The sequence below is a fragment of the Bufo bufo genome, chromosome 8 (assembly GCF_905171765.1).
Source record: "Bufo bufo chromosome 8, aBufBuf1.1, whole genome shotgun sequence".
Taxonomy (NCBI): Eukaryota; Metazoa; Chordata; class Amphibia; order Anura; family Bufonidae; genus Bufo; species Bufo bufo.
The window spans coordinates 189497517-189520796 of NC_053396.1; the positions used below are offsets into that span (position 1 = coordinate 189497517).

At 43.3% G+C, this 23280-nt stretch overlaps 1 protein-coding gene across 1 annotated transcript in view; it reads left to right on the forward strand.

Moving 5' to 3' along the window:
* Nucleotides 1-13773, forward strand: part of LOC120977355 (gap junction delta-2 protein-like) — a 38334-nt gene extending 24561 nt beyond the window's left edge. Inside the window, exon 2 of the mRNA XM_040405275.1 lies at nt 12942-13773. Within this exon, the coding sequence (XP_040261209.1) occupies nt 12942-13773 (832 nt within the window). The remainder of the gene's footprint in view (nt 1-12941) is intronic.
* The last annotated feature ends 9507 nt before the right edge of the window (nt 13774-23280 follow it).

Consider the following 23280-nt stretch of genomic DNA (forward strand, 5'->3'; position numbering starts at 1 on the left):
GTCTGGATTCTGCTCTTCACATTCTGGCGATGTACCCGTGACATCAAATGCTAAAAAATATATGGATGAATAGACCAAACATACAGAACTGATTCATACGGAAATAATTTAACAAAACAGGAGATATGTGCGATCAAACAATTACAAACACAAAACTACTTGAATGTATTAGTTGACGCAGCGGAGGGGGCGGCGCCGTTCACCTCGGCTGTGGGACGATATTTCATAATGAGTAAGCGTGCTTGGGCTCGAAATTAAGGCGGGATGGGCACTGCAGGGGGCGTTACTGGGCTCAAGAGATGAAGAATAACGCCCCTCCGGGCACCTTAAAGGTTCTTTTGCATATCAGAATTAAACCATGAAGAGAAGAAAGAAGACCACTGCAGAAAATAAGGTAGTTTATTGTGCATGGCAATGGTGACAGCTTAATATGCTCAAACCTGGTGACAGATTTCCTTTAAGGACACAACGCAAATTATCAAAATTTTTGAAAATTTGAAAGTACAACCCCACTGGATAATTGGAACATTAGATGCCCAATCACTCTACACTATTATTGATCATAATCAGGGAATGGCAGTGATGAAGCCTCAACTGGAATTCAGTGGAGATTTCGGGGAGAAACAAATACAATTTCTGATAGAGGGTGTAAATTATATACTGACCCACAACTATTTTTATTTTGAGAAAGACTATTACCTTCAAACTGGCGGTACTGCCATGGGCACTAGATTTGCCCCCAGCTATGCCAATTTATTCATGGCACAGTGGGAACTCCACTACATTGGAATAGTTTTATTCTGTTTTCAAGCTGCCATTTACCCAGATGGCTAATTAACATTCAATTTCGTCGAATTAAAAGAAATTGTACCAACAATGAAAAATTTGAGGAAGAAGCCATTCAAATGAGGGAACAATTTAAGACAAAAAAATATCCAGAAAAATCGTTATATAATGCGTTACAAAAAGTAAAAGAGAAGGACAGAACAACCTTCTTTGCAACAGATTCAGATAAAATGAACAAAAAACAAGAAGAAGAGAAACCCTGTATAATCGTGCCTTATAACGCACAATTCAAGACAATTGAACGCATTATGAAAAAACATTGGCACTACATTCAAAAAGATAAACTAATAGGATCTACAATACCTGACTTACCGCAAATTGTTTATATGAAGGCCCTGAATCTGGGATTAAAGATAGCCCCCTCCATTAAATATCCTAAAAAGAACAATCAATCCATACATAAGTGGCTAAATATGAGTGGTTTCCACAGATGCGAAAGATGTATTAATTGCAGAAACACATCATTCCAAAAAAATAAAAATAAAAATAGAATCAATTCGACACAAAATTCCTTCACTTTCAATATAAAATATTTTCTAACATGTAATTCCTCCAATGTTATTTATATCATTCAATGCCCGTGTTCTAAACAATACATTGGAAGGAATAAAAGATCCCTTAAAGTTACATATAACAAACATTAAGAATGGATATGAGAAACATTCTCTGTCTAGACACTTTAAACTAGTTCATAACAAAGACCCAAAGGTACTTACCTTTGCTGCACTAGAACAAATAGAACATCATTGGAGGATTGGCCATACCCTGAATACATTTACTTTAATTATATTTTCGTAGAAGAATGAAAAACCAACACAATACACTAAGATCTATTTCCCTCTTTTTCCCTGAAATAAACATCGGGAACGAATCATTATATTTTATTTATATGATTATGTTATATTTCATATATTTTATACACTCACCTAAAGAATTAATAGGAACACCTGTTTTATTTCTCATTAATGCCATTATCTAGTCAACCAATCACATGGCAGTTGCTTCAATACATTTAGGGGGGTGGTCCTGGTCAAGACAATCTCCTGAACTCCAAACTGAATGTCAGAATGGGAAAGAAAGGTGATTTAAGCAATTTTGAGCATGGCATGGTTGTTGGGGGCCAGACGGGCCGGTCTGAGTATTTCACAATCTGCTCAGTTACTGGGATTTTCACGCACAACCATTTCTAGAGTTTACAAAGAATGCTGTGAAAAGGGAAAAACATCCAATATGCGGCAGTCCTGTGGGCGAAAATGCCTTGTGGATGCTAGAGGTCAGAGGAGAATGGGCCGACTGATTCAAGCTGATAGAAGAGCAACGTTGACTGAAATAACCACTCGTTACAACCGAGGTATGCAGCAAAGCATTTGTGAAGCCACAACACGCACAACCTTCAGGCGGATGGGCTACAACAGCAGAAGACCCCACCGGGTACCACTCATCTCCACTACAAATAGGAAAAAGAGGCTACAATTTGCACGAGCTCACCAAAATTGGACTGTTGAAGACTGGAAAAATGTTGCCTGGTCTGATGAGTCTCGATTTCTGTTGAGACATTCAAAAGGTAGAGTCCGAATTTGGCGTAAACAGATTGAGAACATGTATCCATCCTCTGATGGCTACTTCCAGCAGGATAATGCACCATGTCACAAAGCTCGAATCATTTCAAATTGGTTTCTTGAACATGACAATGAGTTCACTGTACTAAAATGGCCCCCACAGTCACCAGATCTCAACCCAATAGAGCATCTTTGGGATGTGGTGGAACGGGAACTTCGTGCCCTGGATGTGCATCCCTCAAATCTCCATCAAGTGCAAGATGCTATCCTATCAATATGGACCAACATTTCTAAAGAATGCTATCAGCACCTTGTTGAATCAATGCCACATAGAATTAAGGCAGTTCTGAAGGCAAAAGGGGGTCCAACACCGTATTAGTATGGTGTTCCTAATAATTCTTTAGGTGAGTGTATATGTCTTGTTTAACCTATTATGTGTTTTGATTGATTTCCAAGAAAAGCAAAGTATGTTTCATTAACTAATTTATCAAAAATGTTAAACACCAAAAGACGCACTAGCATCCAAAAAAACGCATAATAATCGCATAGGAACCGCAATGTAATTAAATATGCGTCTTTGCATTCCCGAATCCGGTCCAGCTTTTCCAAACAGTCTGAAAATTAAGGACATAAAACTGGCAGTCATTTTGCGCAAGTGTAGCCACTGATGAAGTGATGAAGAAGTAAGGTGACACTCCGAAACGCGTATGGCGTTCTTTATACACTTGCACATCCATAGGAGTTATAGACATTAACCCTTTCCCGACTGCAATCTGTATATATACGTGATAGCTGCACATGCCCCGTGCAGCTATCACGTCTATAAACGTCAAGACAGTTCTTTAATCCAAGCGCTGCAAAGCGCTTGGATTAAAGCTTCTGCCCCCGCACTGCTGCTGTCACGGACAGCATACAGTTCAGTAATGCCGGCAAGGGACCAATCAGAGTGGCCCCTTGCCGACAATCGATCCGATTGGTTAGTCTGTGCAGACTAACCAATCGGATCGCGGCAGTGGAAAAAATGCCGGTTTCAGGCTCTGATCTGCGCTCTGCAGATCACAGCCTGAAATCAGGTAGTGTCTCTGTGGCCCCCAATCTGTGCCCCTTTCCTGTGCCCCCCTATCTGTGCTCCTCCAACACCCCCCTGTGCGCGCCTGCCCCTGATGAAGTAGTTTCCCCGTCCATATTTATGTAGTCCCTCCCTGATGCGGTCCGCCCCATGCTGTCTCCCCGCCCCTCCTGCCCCAGCCTCCCTCACCCTCAAGGTTAGCCGCCGTACCCCAATACAACCCCCCCCCCATTCCAGCGCTGCCCCCGATCCTGTGCCCCCGCTGTGTGTGATGGCGGCGGCTCCATTCCTGAGCCGCCGCCATCAGCAGCGAGTGTCAGCTCTATGCTGACACTCTGCTGTAACCCCATAGATGCTGCGGTTGCAGCATCCATGGGGTTAATAGAGGGAGGGAGCTCCCTCTCTGAACCATCGGGGCTGCAGCGCTGATAGCAGCGCCCGATGGTTGCCATGGCAACCGGACGCTTTGCAAAGGCGTCCGGTTGCCATGGCAAAGGCATCTGGTGCTGCCACCTACAGGGCATCTAATAGTATTATACTTTGCAATGCAAGAGCATTGCAAAGTATAGTACAGCCATCAGCCCCATTGGATCTTCATGATCCAAGAGGGACTTGATAAAAAAGGAAAGTGAAAATAATAAAAATGAAAAATAAATAAATAAAAATGTAAATTAAAAAAAGAAATTGCCTTTTCCTATAAAAAAAATAAATAAATAAAATACACAAATTAGGTGTCACCGCGTCCGTAACGACCGTCTCTATAAATATATCACATTATAGACCCAGTCCGATAAACACTATTAAAAAAAAATAAAAAAAACTGTGCCAAAAAAAGCTATTTTTGTCACCTTACATCACAAATAGTGCAACAGCAAGCGATAAAAAAGGCTTATGACCCCCAAAATAGTACCAATTAAACCGTCACCTCATCCCGCAAAACATGATACCCTATTTAAGACAATCGCCCAAAAAATATAAAAGCTATGGCTCTCAGACTATGGAGACACTAAAACATAATTTTTTTGGTTTCAGAAATGCTATTATTGTGTAAAACTTAAATAAATAAGAAAAAGTATACATATTAGGTATTGCCACGTCCGTAACGATCTTCTCTATAAAACTATCACATGACCTAACTCCTCAGATGAACGCTGTAAAAATAAATAAATGAAAGCTGTTCCAAAACAGCCAATTTTTTGGTCACCTTGCCATATAAAGTGTAATAATGAATGATCAAAAAATCCTATGTACCCAAAAATGGTACCAATTAAAACCTCAACACTTTCTGCAAAAAACGAGGCCTTGCACAAGACGATCGGCAGAAAAATAAAAAACATATGGCGTTCAGAAAACCAATCCAGCAAAATCTGCCTTCCAAAAACCGTATGGCATTCCTTTCCTTCTGCGCCCTGCCGTGTGCCCGTACAGCAGTTTACGACCACATGTGGGGTGTTTCTGTAAACCGCGGAATCAGGGTAATAAATATTGAGTTTTGTTTGGCTGTTAACCCTCAATGTGTTAAATAAAAAAATGCAATAAAATGGAAAATCTGCCAAAAATGTGAAATTTAGAAATTTCATCTCCATTTTCCTTTAATTCTTGTGGAACACCTAAAGGGTTAAAAAAGTTTGTAAAATCAGTTTTGAGTAACTTGAGGGGTGTAGTTTTTGCAATGGGGTCATTTATGGGGGTATCCACTATGTAGGCCCCACAAAGTGACTTCAGACCTGAACTGGTCCTTATAAAGTGGGTTTTGGAAATTTTCTTAAAAATTTTAAGAATTGCTTCTAAACTTCTAAGCCTTCTAACGTCCTAAAAAAATAAAATGACATTTCCAAAATGATGCCAACATAAAGTAGACATATGGGAAATGTTAAGTAATAAATATTTTATTAGATATGACTTTCTGTTTTAGAAGCAGAGAAATTGAAATTTGTAAAATTGTGAATTTTTCAAAATTTTGGGTACATTTTGGATTTTTTCATAATTAAAGGTGAAATATATTGACTCAAATATATGACTATCATGAAGTACAATATGTCACGAGAAAACAATCTCAGAATGGTTTGGATAAGTAAAAGTGTTCCAAAGCTATTACCACATAAAGTGACGCATGTCAGATTTGTAAATTTTGACCTGGACATTAGGGCATCAATGACCCTTGGTCACGAAAGGGTTAAGCATATATATGATTCATAACCCTATATCCAAAGATTAGTGAAGCGTTTCATGAAAAATACTGATAAGAGAAGGCACGAAGCCTCCGGATCCAGGAAGAGGCGCTAACTATTTGATTCTCACCATCACCGCACCAGAAAAGATCCGAGACACGTGGGACGCCGAGCGCGCGCTGCCTATACTCTGCAACCCACAGTCCCTCAGTTACCTGCCGGGACACAGAATATGCTGAGCACCTACTGGGTAGCGCACAACGCATCTCCTTACAGCCGCCTGGGAAACTTTGTCTTCAAAAGATAAGTATCTATCTCCGCTATCTATACTATACCAATAGAAGTAAGTTTACAATTTTAACCACCACGTGGGACGCCACAAACGGTATATACTTCATAAAACAGTGAGTATAGTATATGGAAGACAATACGGCACTGTGCACTGTAGACCAGAGCACAATAAACAATTTACCCAATAATGGATCTCACAAGCAACTAATCAGAACCGTTTACTGTTAGAATACATATTTATATCAGCTCTATTGGAGTATCGGCATTACACAATTGCCATATCATCAACTCTATTCCATCACGGACAATAATAACTACTATATATCAATAGACAACCCTAGACATTTGGATACAAAAACGTCTATCTTCAAGTGATATCACGATTCCACATGTGTGCTCATTTTATGGTGTAAGATGTATCTTCAATAAGCGACATTGTTATCCATTCCTTGGCATTATCTAAATTCTGGATTCTTGGTTTTAGTTACATTCTGGATCGACCTTGATTTTCTACTGCATAGTGTATGACATTTTGTCTGCTGATCCTTTATATTACCCAGGTGGCTAGTTGTCAGCACTAGTTCTAGTAATACATTGGAACACTACAGACCACTTTTGCTTTTCAATAGTGTTTTTTCTATGTTTTTTATGCTATTTTTTTATGCCATATTTTATCAGCGGTTTTATATGCTATAGGTTATTGATTATTGCATTCAGTGCTTATTAAATTGTGTATTGATATTGCTTCCAGGTGGTACCAGGTGTATGAGTGCCCATCTATACTGATATTTTTTCAAACACAATTATTGATTAAGGTGAATCAACATTTTGGAGCACCACTCCACGTTTAGTAAGGGGTGAGACACATATTTTATCTTTTGATATAAAATTGGATTTTGACTCATAGGGATCTACTTCCAATAGGTGGTGTTGGTGAGATGGTCCTCTTTCTTGGGAGATACTTCTTTGTATGGAGCATTGCCAATAAGTCTCCATACAGGACTGGTCTCTTTAAGCAGATTGAGAACACTGCCTCAGCTGCTGCATACCGCAAAGTGTGCACACAAATACAGACTCCTGCTAAATATATACAGACCATCCGTATTCTTAAAAACGAATACAAACCTTGTTGAGATCCCTTAAATACAGACCACAGACCTGACCACCTGACTAAATACAGAGCTTCGAGCAGAACACACAACCCAGCCCCCATAACTAAATACAGACCCCAGACCAGGCGCCCTAACTAAATACAGACCCCAGACCAGGCGCCCTAACTAAATACAGACCCCAGATCCAGGCGCCCTAACTAAATACAGACCCCTAAGCAGAATACACAACCCAGGCCAAACCCACTAGTCAAATACAGACCCCAAAATAAATACAGCTCTCAGACCAAACACCTTACTAACTCTTTCCAGACCCCCTAACTAAATACAGACCCCAGAGTGGAAAACATAACTCAGACAAGCCCCCCTAATTACAGACCCCAGACCCCCTAACTAAATATAGACGCCAGAGCAGAATACACAACCTAGACCAACGCCCCTATTATATACAGACCCCAGACCAGACCCCCTAAGTAAATACAGACCCCAGATCCAGACACCCTAACTAAATACTTACCCCAGATCCAGGCGCCCTAACTAAATACAGACCCCTAAGCAGAATACACAACCCAGGCCAAACCCACTAATCAAATACAGACCCCAAAATAAATACAGTTCCTAGACCAAACACCTTACTAACTCTTTCCAGACCTCCTAACTAAATACAGACCCCAGAGCGGAAAACATAACCCAGACCAGCCCCCCTAATTACAGACCCCAGACCCCCTAACTAAAGACAGACTCCAGAGTAGAATACACAACCCAGACCAACGCCCCTATTATATACAGACCCCAGACCAGACCACCTAACTAAATACAGACCCAGAGCAGAAAACATAACCCAGACCAGCACCCCTAACTAATGACAGACCCCAGACCCCCTAACTAAATACAGACTTCAGAGCAGAATACACAACCCAGACCAAAGCCCCTATTATATACAGACCCCAGACCAGACCCCCTAACTAAATACAGATCCCAGAGCAGACCTCTTAATTAAATACAAACCTCAGGGCAGAATACATAACCCAGGCCATACCCACTAACTAAATACAGAACCCAAAATAAATACAGCTCCCAGACCAAACACCTTACTCTTTCCAGATCCCATAACTAAATACAGACCCCTAGACCAGAACCCCTAACTAAAGACCCCAGACTAGAGCCCCTAACTAAATACAGAGCTCAGAGCAGAATACACAACCCAGACCAGCCCCCCTAGCTAAATACAGACCCCAGACCAGACTCCCTATCTAAATACAGACCCCAGATCAGACCCACTAACTAAATACAGACCCCAGACCAGACTCCCTATCTAAATACAGACCCTAGATCAGACCCACTAACTAATTAAACCACAAAGCAGAATACACAACCCAGCCCAGACTCACTAAATACAGACCCCAAAATACATTTCCCAGACCAAACAGCTTACTAAATCTTTCCAGACCCCCTAAATAAATACAGACCGTAAAGAAATGCAGCCCCCAGACCAGACACTTGTGGGCACTCTATTTCTCTGGTATCACTGACACATTCACCCTGTAATGATTCTATATACTGTATAATGCAGGGGCAGTAGTATGTATGGTATATATAGAGACCCCCCGTCGTGTTACATTATAGTATGCACAGCTGGAATATACACATAGCAGGCATGAGGCTACAGAATATAAAATACATGTATATTGTATACACGCCGATGAAATCAGGGGGAAATGAAACAAATGTTCTGTCCCTTCTTCTCACATCCCCGTCATCCGGTGGTGCAGGTACCGCTGTGTACTATTCTAGCACAAATGAGACATGACATGAATGTCTGGAGATCTCATGAGACAGACACCACATATGTGCCGGGTCTAACAACATCTGGATGAGACTCTGAGCTTATTCATATATTAAACAATACAACCATTGTTTCCAAGGCCTAGGTATAAAGGTATGATGTACAATAAGGTACCTTCCATAAAGGAGGTCCAAGACAGAGGAGGCATGGTACTGTACAGGTTTAGGGCTCTTTCACACCTGCGTTATTGTCTTCCGGCATAGAGTTCCGTCGTCGGGGCTCTATGCCGGAAGAATCCTGATCAGGATTATCCTAATGCATTCTGAATGGAGAGAAATCCGTTCAGGATGCATCAGGATGTCTTCAGTTCCGGTACGGAACGTTTGTTGGCCGGAGAAAATACCGCAGCATGCTGCGCTTTTTGCTCCGGCCAAAAATCCGGAACACTTGCCGCAAGGCCGGATCCGGAATTAATGCCCATTGGAAGGCATTGATCCGGCCTTAAGCTAAACGTCGTTTCGGCGCATTGCCGGAGCCGACATTTAGCTTTTTCAGAGTGGTTACCATGGCTGCCGGGACGCTAAAGTCCTGGCAGCCATGGTAAGTGTAGCGGGGAGCAAGGGAGCAGTGTACTTACCGTCCGTGACGCAGATATGGTTTTATACACTTCCCATGGAACATAATACTAGCTGTAACAGTTCATATACATTTACAGTAGCTCCCTCTAGTGGTGGCTGCATGCAGTCAGAATGAAATAATTTTTTGAAGTTAGAAAGACCGAGCTCCTCTCTACAAATATTTAATGGAATTAAATCAGCTATTAAAATTCAGACAATTGAAAAATTCTGTGATAGACATTAATAAAGGCATAGTACATTTGTCAGAGTTCTCATTAGGGTGCAGCGTAACCCCCGAAGATATGTCTTTCTTTTTTATTTTCAAATGTAGGGAGTCTGAAGCAGGTTTCCATTGCCATGGGAAAATGACATTGGACATTGGACGAATGGTGGCAAATTATTGCTGGCCTAGCCCACTAATAACCATTTTTGTTATTAACTAAGACATTTCAATAAAAAAAATGTAATAAAAAAAGTCACCCTCCGCCTCACCCACTTTATCCAATTTCTATGTTGTTCTGAACATCACATTTCTCAATGCATTTACACCTTACGACTGGCATAAGTACATGGATAAAACTTACTGTAACCGACCATGTAATGTGTATGGCGGCCTCTTAACTCGGGGGGGAAAGAAGGATCGGCTGGAAATCAAGATACCCAATCCTTTTGTTCTCAAGGGAAATAGGCAACAACCAGAGGTGCCTGGCAGAAGCTTATTTTGCCCTCTCCCTGTTGAAAATACATGCATGCACTGCCAAGCTGAGCATGCATGTGCAGTGATGGTCAGTTCGCAGTGTTTGCCAGTGAACACATGCGAGCTGCCATCTTTAGTAAGGTAGATTCACCCGTCCGGTGATGCACAGGTAAGCCCTTAAATGTGCCGGGAGCCGGTCTGAAATCAAACGCAGTCACCGGGAGCAGGCAGTTCCGAGAACAGCCCGATGAAGGCCCCTGGCGGCTGTTCTCGGAACTGCCTGCTTCCGGTGACTGCATTTGATTTCAGACCGTGTCCCGGCACAGGCACATTTAAGGGCTTACCTGTGCATCGCCGGACGGGTGAGTCTACCTTACTAAAGATGGCAGCCCGCATGTGTTCGCTGGCAAACACTGCAAACTGACCATCACTGTGCATGTGTATATGGGCATCAGAAGAAATAGCTTACAGCTATCTGAAGTGTATGGTCAGCTTAATGGGCATCTGTGTTGGTCCAATGTTCATATGTGCCCGCATTGCTGAGAAAAATGATGTTTTAATATATGCAAATGAGCCTCTAGGAGCAACGGGGGCGTAGCCATTACACCTAGAGTCTCCACTTCCTCTGCAACTGCTGGAGTGGAGAAGGTGCAGCAGTTGCAGAGAGAGCAGAGCCTCTAGGTGTAATGGTAACGCCCCCGTTGCTCCTAGAGGCTCATTTGCATATATTAAAACATCAGTTTTTCTCAGCAATGCGGGCACATATGAAGATGGGACCAACACAAATGTCTTCAGCTGCCAAGCGCACATGTAACAGGTCAGCCAGTGTCATAGGTACAGATCTGCTGACGGATGCCCTCCAAGGGCACCATAGTAGCTGTATGGGCGGTCCTGGCAATGAATGTATATATTTGATGGTTGGAAATATCTAAAAATAAATATTCTGCCCAAAACTGAATTTGGGCAGAGTTTCCCTTTACAGTGAAACTGGTTAGATGCTACGCATACTGCATAAAGATATCACAATGATTGCACATGCCTCCATGGCATCTGTGACATTGAAAGGTACAATGCAATGTAGCAACCAATTTGTCAGGGGGTGCGGTAGCTGACAGCTTGTCCTACGGCTATGGAAACATCACAATCTGACAAGTGTCACCGCGTGTCGCCCCCGCTTTTTCATATGCTGTTTTGCAGGGAATGTCTTCCTCTCAGACAGCACACCCTCACTGCACTCTCTCATTTACTGCGCTGGATTAGTTTGATGGCAGAGCAAGGGTTAATAAAGCAATCCCCTGCCGCCGAAGCAATGGAAAGGAAGAGGTAATTATATAAGCGCATTTGTTTTAAGACACAGGCGGCTAGATAAATCGTGCTCAATTTAAAATATGCCAGGGTGGTTTCACGTTCGGGATTACTTAAAGATTTTAATCAAATCAACAATTATAATGACAAAACGACTGTGCGGTACATAGTGCTCTTCACGAAGACGTATGAGGGCGCATGATAATGATACATTCTCTGCAAATGACGAGGCTTTATGCAGATTCAGAAATGTTCAGTAATCTTATTTCTACATGTGCAGATTGGGTAGCCAGTCTGGAGAAGAGGCTGATTCAGTCTTGAAATGCGTCTGATAAAGCAACTTTAATATACTTCTGACCGGCCCAATCTGTGTCATGCTAAAGGAGAGGGTAGCGCCATAGGGAAGGGATTGATCTTCTATCTGTCCACAATCGTCCCATTATGGGGCCAGCTGGTTGAGGTCCCGGGACAATTACATGGTCCCATCTGGATGTTCTTATTACTATTCTTATTAACCATGAACATGTTTAACTTGTCATTTGCAGGGGTGTGCACAGATCTCATAGGGCCCCATACCAAAACTTAGTATGGGCTCTACCCACTACGTGTGCCTCAAACCCCCAGATTTCTTATGCATTTACCATTTTTGTTATTAACTGGAAGACATTTCAATAAAAAAATGTAATAAAAAAAAAAAGTCACCCTCACTCACTTTATCCTATTTCTATGTTGGAAAAAGTGGGCAAATATGGCACTTGTTCTGAACATCTTATTTCTCAATGCATTTACACCTTACAACTAGCATAAGTACATGGATACAACTCCCTATGCAGGCATATATCTGCTGCTTCATTCATACAGTTTATATAAAATTGTCTTCCTGAAGCCACCACTAGGGGGAGCTCAGTACATTGTCATTTATACAAAAACCACTGGTAAAATTCTCTTTGCACCGTGGACAAATATGGCACTTGTTCTGAACATCTTATTTCTCAATGCATTGACACCTTACGTAAGTACATGGATACAGCTCCCTATGCAGGCATATATATCTGCTGCTTCATTCATACAGTTTATATAAAATTGTCTTCCTGAAGCCACCACTAGGGGGAGCTCAGTAAATTGTCATTTATACAAAAACCACTGGTAAAATTCTCTTTGCACCGTGTTCCCCCTATTGGTGGCTGCAAGAAAATGCAGTGTTTATGTCAGGAACAAAAGAAAAATCTCAACATCCACTCATTGTCCCAGGCAATGCCACTGGTCATGCTGACACGGGGCTTAATTATCGGATTAATTTGAGTAAAATTTTTATAAATCTTTAAGTATTTTCCCTAATCATTTCAAGTTTTCATAAGAAGTTTTATGGTGAATTTTTACTTTTGTAAGGGTTTGCAAAGCCTACTGCTTGACAAGAGAGGAACATTGTAGACTTTGGTTATGCAGTGCCACATATGTTGAGTACTCATTATCTTCTTCTCTTCCCGGTAGGATTCTGCTGACTGTAGTGGTCATTTTCCGCATATTAATTGTGGCCATCGTTGGCGAGACGGTCTACGAAGACGAGCAGACTATGTTCATGTGCAACACTCTTCAGCCTGGCTGCAACCAAGCCTGCTACGATCGAGCTTTCCCAATCTCCCACATCCGGTACTGGGTCTTCCAGATAATCCTTGTGTGCACACCAAGCCTCTGCTTCATTACATACTCTGTCCATCAGTCTGCAAAGCAGAGGGACCGGAGATATTCCTTTCTCTACCCCCTGCTAGAGAAGGAACTGCCACGAGAAAACAGGAGAATGAAAAATATCAATGGGATCTTAATGCAGAACCCAGACCTGTCCTCCAAGGATGAACCAGACTGCTTGGAAGTAAAAGAGATCCCGAACACTCCCAAGAAAGCAGCAAAAAGCCCCAAGGTGAAACGTCAAGAGGGCATTTCCCGCTTCTACATCATTCAGGTCTTCTTCAGGAATGCTTTAGAGATTGGGTTCCTTGCAGGACAATACTTCCTTTATGGCTTTAGTGTGCCACCCATCTTTGAGTGCGACCGCTACCCTTGCTTAAAGGAGGTGGAGTGCTATGTATCTCGGCCAACCGAGAAGACAGTCTTCCTGGTCTTCATGTTTGCTGTCAGTGGCATCTGTGTCCTTCTTAACTTAGCCGAGCTAAACCACCTTGGTTGGCGAAAGATCAAGACGGCCATGAGGGGAGTACAGGCTCGCAGAAAGTCAGTGTGCGAGGTGCGTAAAAAGGAGCCATCCACCCTGGCTCAAGTGCCAACGTTGGGGAGGACACAGTCCAGTGAGTCGGCTTATGTTTGACCGCACGTTTGGTCAATACTAGTGCTTTAGAGATCTCCTCAATGCTATAGAGAATGTAACTGGTACATGATTATGGCAGAGAACGGTGCCAGTCTTCCAACCACCAGTGGAGACCCTCAAAACTACGTTAACAAGTCTGTCAATAATTATGGCTGCTGGCTTATCATGGGCAGAAAAGTTTCAATTTAATGGGGAGGACGGGTGGGACACGTGTAAAGGGTGGGAGATGCAAATATGGACAATTGCTTTTTTTTTTATTTTTTACAATAACTACAACTGGGCCTGTACATTGATGAGTTTTGCTTAGTATTACTATATTCTGCAACATCTCGTTTTTATAATGCCAGCCACTGACGGACTGATGATGATAGAAAGTGATATATATGTATTCTCCAGGGTGTGTATAAATATAGAAAATCTGCACTAACTTATAAGAAGCCATAACGACAGACGGGGAGGACAAATAAGATGAATAGGGGTTCTTTAAGAGAGGAGTTTCAACAACCTCTCACGACTGTTATATACCTCTCACCTCCCACACACTGCAAACTCCCTCCGAAAAAAAAATCCTCATTCACATCTCACCTGCTCCCGAAACAGAATTGCCAATTACAAAACCTGTTAAGGAGCCAGGAATTTCTTCGCTTCGCTTTTCTTTTTTTAAGCTAACACGTATCACAGAAGGGCACAAGAACACCCAGCAGGCACGATGAGAGAATAATGTAGCAAACAGGGTAAAGGAAATATCGTAACACTGCAAGAGCAATGACCGAAACTCAATGGGTATTATGGCAGAGGACCTACACACACGAAGGTAGAACCAGTGAAGGTCCAAACACAAGATAGCCAAGAAGAAATGGTGAGGAAACACCAAAGCCAAGGAGACATCATGAAGGAACATTGTATCTTGACATAGACATACAGGGTAAATGACACTACTCCCAACCGGCATGTGCAGGAAACCCTCCAACACTCCTCATGATTTCAACACTTTGATTTAGTAAGGGATGCAGTTTAGATAGGGTACTGGCTCTCCTTAAAGAGACCAGCCCTGTATGGAGGTTTACTGGAAGTGCTCCATGGGAAAACAATATGCGAAGAGGTGTCTCCCAAGGAAAGAGAACAATGTCGGTTGCACCACCTTGTTGAAGTGGCTCCTTACGAGTCAAAATCCAAAAATCCAACTTTTTAACAAGACTTGGGACATGGCAAAGTAAAAGGAGGCATTTGGCTTGGCTGTTTTCCCTTGTCATGTCCCAAAGCTTTTTGACTCATAGGGAGCCACTTCCACAAGATGTCTCTAGCAAGATGATTCTCTTTCCTTGGGAGATATCTCTCTGCATTTAGCAAGGGACAACGGGTCGTCACAAGCTCAGGGGCTGACAAAGTAAGCTCCCCTTAGAGCAAAAAGAATGGCATGTGAAAATTCAGCTCGCTCAATCCATTTTTCCCCGACATCTGCCAAAAGAATTTCTAAAACACATTAGATCAGGGATCAGCAACCTCCGGCACTCCAGTTGTTGTGAAACTACAATTCCCAGCATGCTCCATTCATTTCTATGTGATTTTTTGGAAGAGAAGAGTAAGTATGCATGCTGGGAGTTGTAGTTTCACAACAGCTGGAGTGCCGGAGGTTGCCTACCCCTGCATTAGATGGTTGGCCAGTACTGCTGAAATCAGCGAGTTTGGCCAACTTTAATTTAACGGTTATGGCCACCTTAGAGGGGCTCTCCCATGAAAAAGTATTACTATGCAATGAACAGGGCATTTCAAAGGGGGTAATAAGTTCAACAGACATGCAATAAAAATACTGTAAGGTTTTAATGTACATTTTCCTCTCTGGTAGCGCCTTTTGCCGTTTCTCCTTCTGGTCCAACTTCTGGTTCTCCTTCTGCTCCCTTCCTCCTCTCAGTGCCGGCGTAGTGATCCCATAGTGAAGCCGTACTTCTAAACTCATAGAAATATTTACAGTTATATCTGTCTCTAGACAGTGGAGAAGGAAAGCGGGGGTGAAGAGGGGGGTATTACAAACCATAGTGCAATTTATAATGGGTGCCCTGAAAAGACTCAAGATCCTGCAAGGCGAAACACAGAAAGGGCCAAGAACCTCACTAATCGAGCACTACAGCTCCCAAAATTTTGAGGGTGCATCATGCAAACAAAGGGCACACAAAGTCTACCGGCCTCAACAAGAGCAAACATTAAGTAAGCAGAATGAGGATACATGATACACAACGAGGGAGCACCAAAACACCAAGCTGTTGAGACGCAAGGCTTCAGGGCAGATTTCATAGACTGGCGGACGGTACGAGTAGCATGACGATTGACAATTTAAAAAAAACGACTCGACCTAATTTTTAGAAAAATTTGCATGTTGAAGATTAATATTAAGATTTGCAAGATTTGATGATGCCTCCGAGGACACGAATGTCTTGCTTGGGGAAACCAGGAGTGCATTTAGTGGTTGTAAATTTGGCATGTTGTGGTGCTATCTTCATTTGATATCTATATATAAATTATCTGCATTTTTCAATTAATGACAAATTGTCAGAGTAACTGGCATGGGTTGAGGGCACCAGATTCATAGGTGGGGGATTTCAACCAGCACTAGCATGGAGGACATCAAGAACTGGGGTTTTAACCTATACTAAGTTTTAAAGGGTCGTCTGGTTTAGAAACCGTGTAGGGCATTTGGGATTAATAGAGTGAAGAGTGGCTACAAAGAGTGTCTCTTGCTCTGGAGGACCCAGCATGTCTGTACATTCCATAAACAGCCATTCATTTCCATGGACACCACATAATGCTTCATTCCCCCAGTGGAGGCACTGTAGGGAAATTGAAAACTTGTTCCTAGGTTGCTCTATAGATTACAGATGATCGATGGTGGTTCCAACAGCTGGACATCCAGAGTAGACAACCTCTTTAAAGTTGGCACATCCACCTAGTTTGACCTACTTTAAATAAACGAATTCTGAAGACGGTATTACAGAAAACTCAGTTTAACAAGGAGAGTATTCTTTAATCAGTTGCTCTTTTTGAAGATGCCACTTCTCGTAATAAAGGTATCCCTATCCAGTCATTTGAAAATTCCTCAAGATGACTTCCCAATGAAGTGTCAGTAACTGTTGACCGGGGAAGGTGGGGGAATAAAGTTCACAACAGCTATCTACTACGGGAAACATTCTAGATATACACAGATAATCGGAGATAGATATTTACTTTCTCATGGTTTGGACCAGTGTTTCTCAACATTTCTAAACCATATCTCCCAACTCAAAGAAATCTCAATGTACCCTTAAAGGGGTTGTGCCACAAAACATATTCTATATTTTTCAAACCAGAACCTGGATCTGAATACTTATGTAATTAAAAATTTAGTATAGCCACTGAGCTATTCAATAAAATGTATCTGTATAGCGCCACCTGCTGTTTGTTCTTTTCCGCCTCACTGAGGTGGTCGTACACGCTCAGTTTAAATAGTCAACTGCGACCAGCCATTTATTCTGCTAGAAGCTGTGTTGTCAGTTCCAGGGAAAGAGCTACAGCAGAAAGAAGACGCCCCTGAGCTGCCAGCCTGAAACAAGTCTGGCAAACCATTGCAGTAATGAATGGAGAGATCTCTGGATCCATGTGAGGTACACGGCTGGTTCTAGCTCTGTTAGAAAGAGATTGTCATGTACTACATGAGGTCTGATTTTCATTTTTTACATCAATCATGGCATAACCCCTTTAAGGCTACAATCATATACTGTGCCTGCATTAGCAAAGTATAAGTACCTCCCAAAAGACACGTACCTCCTGGGGTATACCTACCACAAGTTAAGAATCTAGGTTTGGACCCTATTCTGGAAGGCTTTGTGGGCGACCACCACCACCCCACTTGGCAAATATTTTTTTAGGTTACCTTTACTTTATTATGTACTATTAATAAACACTCTCCTCTATAATTCATCATGTTCCTTCCAAAGCTGCCAAAGGATCAATCCACTGGGTCTAGAGACTTAGGTAGCAAACCCTCAAAATTCTCCAGCAAACACATTCAGCATTCCAACAGAGCCAATAAAACAACAATTGACCAAAAAAGCTGAGGCATATGGTTAACCGGCAGCCACAATCTGATGGCAAGTGCTCATGGGCCAATGGGATCCAATGGCTTGTAGCTGAGATTGTGGAGATGCTATAAACGTTCTTTTAATGCACTTTTTGTATAGTCTCCGATTATCATATAAGCCCAGGTAACGTGGTAACCTTCTGATCTAGAAAACAACTGTGGTGCTAAATCTCAATAAAGAGGTAGGGTCTTGAGAGGGATACTACTAAAACAAGTGTCAGTAATACAGAGTTGGCACTGCCCAGTTTTAAAAATACGTTTTCAATATCAAAATCAAAAGTCAAGACCATGATTAATTTCAATTTTATTTTTTTAAGATGTATTCAAGATGGCCGATTTCAAGTTGAAGGAGGGGTAGAGAACCTTAACGTATTATACCAATGAGTATCATAGAATCGATCCAAGGATGGGCTGAGTGTGGCCTGGGTCCCCAGATATTAAATGTCACAGGAGGAGGGCTGTCAATCACTGTGTGGGCAGGGGAAGTAGAATTCACAGGATGTCTCCATGAGTGGATGGGGGAAGCAGGACTCACAGGCTGTTTCCATGAGTGGATGGGGAAGCAGGACTCACAGGCTCTCTCCATGAGTGGATGGGGAAGCAGGACTCACAGGCTCTCTCCATGAGTGGATGGGGGAAGCAGGACTCACAGGCTCTCTCCATGAGTGGATGGGGGAAGCAGGACTCACAGGCTCTCTCCATGAGTGGATGGGGGAAGCAGGACTCACAGGCTCTCTCCATGAGTGGATGGGGGAAGCAGGACTCACAGGCTCTCTCCATGAGTGGATGGGGGAAGCAGGACTCACAGGCTCTCTCCATGAGTGGATGGGGGAAGCAGGACTCACAGGCTCTCTCCATGAGTGGATGGGGAAGTAGAATTCACAGGCTGTCTCCATGAGTGGATGGGGAAGCAGGACTCACAGGCTCTCTCCATGAGTGGATGGGGGGAAGCAGGACTCACAGGCTCCCTGTAGGAGTGGACGGGGGAAACAGGACTCACAGGCTGTCTCCATGAGTGGATGGGGGGAAGCAGGACTCACAGGCTCCCTGTAGGAGTGGACGGGGGAAACAGGACTCACAGGCTGTCTCCATGAGTGGATGGGGGGGAAGCAGGATTCACAGGCTCCCTGTAGGAGTGGACGGGGGAAACAGGACTCACAGGCTGTCTCCATGAGTGGATGGGGGGAAGCAGGACTCACAGGCTCCCTGTAGGAGTGGACGGGGGAAACAGGACTCAGGCTTTGGCCTCATGCACACTTGAAAGGGTCCGCAATCCAGAGCTGCGGTGAGGAACAGAGGCCCGGAAGCACTACGGAGTGCCTCCGGACCGCAAAAAAATTTTTTTTGCAGTGCGTACGGATCACAGACCTATTCAAGTTGAATGGGTCTCGAGCCGTTGCCCGTGCATTGGGGACCGCAAATCAATGCACAGAACAGCCGTGTGCATGAGGCCTTTCTCTATGGTCAGGGAAGCAGAACTCACAGGCTTTGAGTCCTGAAATCAGTTAAATAGCCTTATGGAAATACTGTAACAAATCAGTCTCCCCCTCCATCCTATTCTGCCCCCTTAGAGATCATTTTTAAAGGAATTAATTTCTTTAAATGGGCTTTCTGAGATTCTGATAATGAGGACCTATCTTCAGAATAGGTAGTCGATATTAGATCAGCGAGGGTCTGATCCCTAGCACTCCCTTTGAGCAGCTGTGCTTGGTATTGCAGCCCAGGCCCATTCACTTGAATGGCACTGAGCTATGCCTAGGCCACGTGACCAATGAATGTGACATGACTGTCCTAGGTAGAGACCCCAGCCTCAAAAAAAAAAAAAAAAAAAAAAAAAAAAAAAAAAAAAAACCCTGACTGGTGGCAGTCAGTCCCCAGCTGATCGGATATTGATGATCTCGAGGATAGGTCATCGTGTCACTCAGACCCATTTAATAACTTAAAACAGATGCTTGTCCTTCAGCGTAGATTCCAGCCATCCTGATGTTTGTGCCCCCTCTTCAGTGTCATGTACCACAACACTTTTCTAATATCATGAGTTGGTATGTAAGCATGTGTTTAATACCTGTCTACAGCTTGTTTTTTTTATTTGTTTTTTATAAAAAGTGGAAAGTATTGTAACAGAATGTTATGTTAGTGGTTTGATGACTATTACACAGATCAGCAACTGGGAAAATCCAAAGGGTTTTTATTCTTTAAATTGATGTTTATTTCCCTTGAAGGAATCACTGCCTCCCATTTAGTAAATTCTTCCTCAGGAGAGACAAGTCAATGGACGTCTTTAACTAACTGATCTGTAGGGAACTCTCCGCTAAGAGTCAAACCATTCTTCTATGCTACACCCGCCTTCAACTGCAGGCAGCGCAGTGACGTCAGCCGGCCTGAGACGTGCGCCTCGGGTCAGACTCAGGACACAGCCAAACGGAGGAAACTCAACGGTGCTTGTATCAACCAAATGTACAGAATTATCCAACTGTTCCAGACATTGACTTACTCATCATCACATTTCTGGCACAGGGTCATGGGATGGGGGTGAACAGATGATGCAATGCAGAATTCAGCTGTAATACAGGTGCAATATTCCGAGAAGAACAAGTCTCAGGAATTCTATGGAGAAACTATGAATTAATATAATAAATGCTGATATGTGTCTTCTTCATGTCACTTATGGCAGGGGGGGGGGGGAGGGAAAGAAGAGTGCATAGCAAAAAGGTTTCGGATCCAGTCAACTGGTTGGATCTTTGTCTTGGAAAACCCCTTTAACTGACACCAAAAGCTTTTTAGGCTACTTTCACACTAGCGTTCGGGGCTCCGCTTGTGAGTTCCGTTTGAAGGCTCTCACAAGCGGCCCCGAACGGATCCGTCCAGTCCTAATGCATTCTGAGTGGATGCGGATCCGCTCAGAATGCATCAGTCTGGCAGCGTTTGTCCTCCGCTCCGCTCAGCAGACGGACACCTGAACGCTGCTTGCAGCGTTCGGGTGTCCGCCTGGCCGTGCGGACGCGAACGGATCCGTCCAGACTTACAATGTAAGTCAATGGGGACGGATCCGTTTGAAGTTGACACAGTATGGCTCAATTTTCAAACGGATCCGTCCCCCATTGACTTTCAATGTAAAGTCTGAACGGATCCGTTTGCATTATCATGAACAAAAAAAATTATTTTTTTTTGTTCATGATAATGCAAACAGATCCGTTCTGAACAGATCCAAGCGTTTGCATTATAGGTGCGGATCCGTCTGTGCAGATACCAGACGGATCCGCACCAAACGCAGGTGTGAAAGTAGCCTTACATGAATGATAAACTCGGTGGGAACCCAGCATATGGTAATGCAACGTGTAGTATGGATTAAAGTGGTATGCCCATCTCGGTTTATGGGGGCATATCGCTACACTGAGAACAGAGCGGGAAAAGGTGGTGGAAGGAGGAGCCCAGGTTTTCCAGGGTCCAGCCACCGCAAAGCGTTTTCCCGGGGTCCGACCATCGCTCTCATTCATCTCCATGGGGCCAACGGAAATAGCCGAGCCAGTGCTCAGCTATTTTCAGCAGCCCCATGGAAATGAATGGAGGGTGGCTGTGTTTGCAGGGGGTCCTTTCTTGATGTAGTTCCCAGAGGTGGGACCCGCATCCATCAGACAATAAGGCATATCCTAGCAATATGCCCCCATTGTCTGAGATGGGAATACCCCTTTACGCAAATCTCTGTGTAGGGCTCATTCTCCAGTTGTTAATCAGTCCAATCAAAAGATATTGAAGAGGTTCCCCGGGCTATAGCTTTCAATAACCTATCCTCAGGACAGGTCATCAACATCAGATTGATGGTGGTCTGACACTCCGATATTTCAGGCAGCCTTCTGCTTCCGCTCCATACACTGTTACCGCGTCTGCCCAAAACAGCTGAGCGGTGGGTGTGCCAGACCCCAATAATCTGATACTGATGACCTATCCTGAGGATAGGTCATCAATATCTGTAGCCCGAAAACCACGTTAATTCTAATGATTGGCCTATAACGTAGGTGCAGAATTCATTCTCTTATACCTAATGGAAGATACTGGAGAGCGGAGGATAATTTCCAGTCTCGGCCTCTCAATAGTTAATATTTCATCAGCAGAGCAAGGTAGCCTCGGAGACCAGCACGCTCGCTCCTCTACACGCAAGCCCCCATCTTGCTCTCCGCCGCTAGAACCGCAGGGCAGCCTCACAGCTAAATTTAGAATGTAGAAAGGACAAGGGAAGGGGGGACTGGGAAAAAAAATAAAATGACAAATTCAGTGTTTCTATTTCTGAGGCATCAGCAGGAAAGAAGGAAGCAAAACCGAATGGAAGACATAGAAAACGCATTAATCCCTTGAATAATACATGGAGAAAAGCCAGAATGCCTCACATCAGCAGACAGACGCGCAGTGAATGAGCAGCCGGGGGATTAGAGGGAAAAAAAAAAAAAAAAAAGGACATTACTGCATTAAGCAGAGACCGTGAACTTCTACAGACTCCATTGGGATTCTCCCGATACCTGCCACACTGTGTAATTTAATCAGAGCACTTCCTTTTCCCGACCAACCTAGTAATGTGCCATATGGCGCAGCGATGGCTCATATAACACCCAGCCGTTCCTGCAAGCACATGGCCATGCCGCAGTACTGCACTACACACGTTGGCGCCAAGCAATATAGAAAAACAGCTTGGCGGTGCACTATTTCCACAACCAGTGTCTAACGTAATTGAGCAGGTTAGAAGATTTGCCACCGTGCATCCTGGGCAAAAATTGTTGTTTTCTAGAAAACCCTCCAGTGCCACCTATAGGTCACTACATTGTCAGGGTTTGACACCTTAGGCTAGGGATACACAGGCTACCTGTGTCTTAGTAGTTAAAATCCACATGCTACAACTGCAGTCCAAAGTCGCATGCAATCCGGTGGACTGTGGGGGTCACAATAGATAAAGATTAGTAGCTCTTCAAAAAGTCTCCATGGAACCCTTGTCTTGAGGTCAGGTCCACACGTGTGTAGTACAGGTGCATTATGCAGCCGCAACCGTAGGTGTAAAGGCATTTTCTGGTACTTTAACCCCTTAGTGTTGCATTCCAAGAGCTATAACTTTTTTGTTTTTTCATCAATATACCTTTATGAGGCCTTATTTTTTGCAGGACAAATTATAGTTTTCACTGCACCATTTTGGGTACATATAATCATTGATTAACACCAGCTGTCTTAAAACCCCTTTGTTTACATCAGTAAAAAGGCATATTAGTGGTGACTAAGGGGTTAATATTGATGGCCTATCCTCAGGATAAGCCCTCAATATCAGCTCTGCGGGGTCTGACACTCCCCCCCCACCCAATCAGGTGTTCTGCAATTGTTCTGGTGTCGAAACTACACAGCTCTGTCCATTTCTG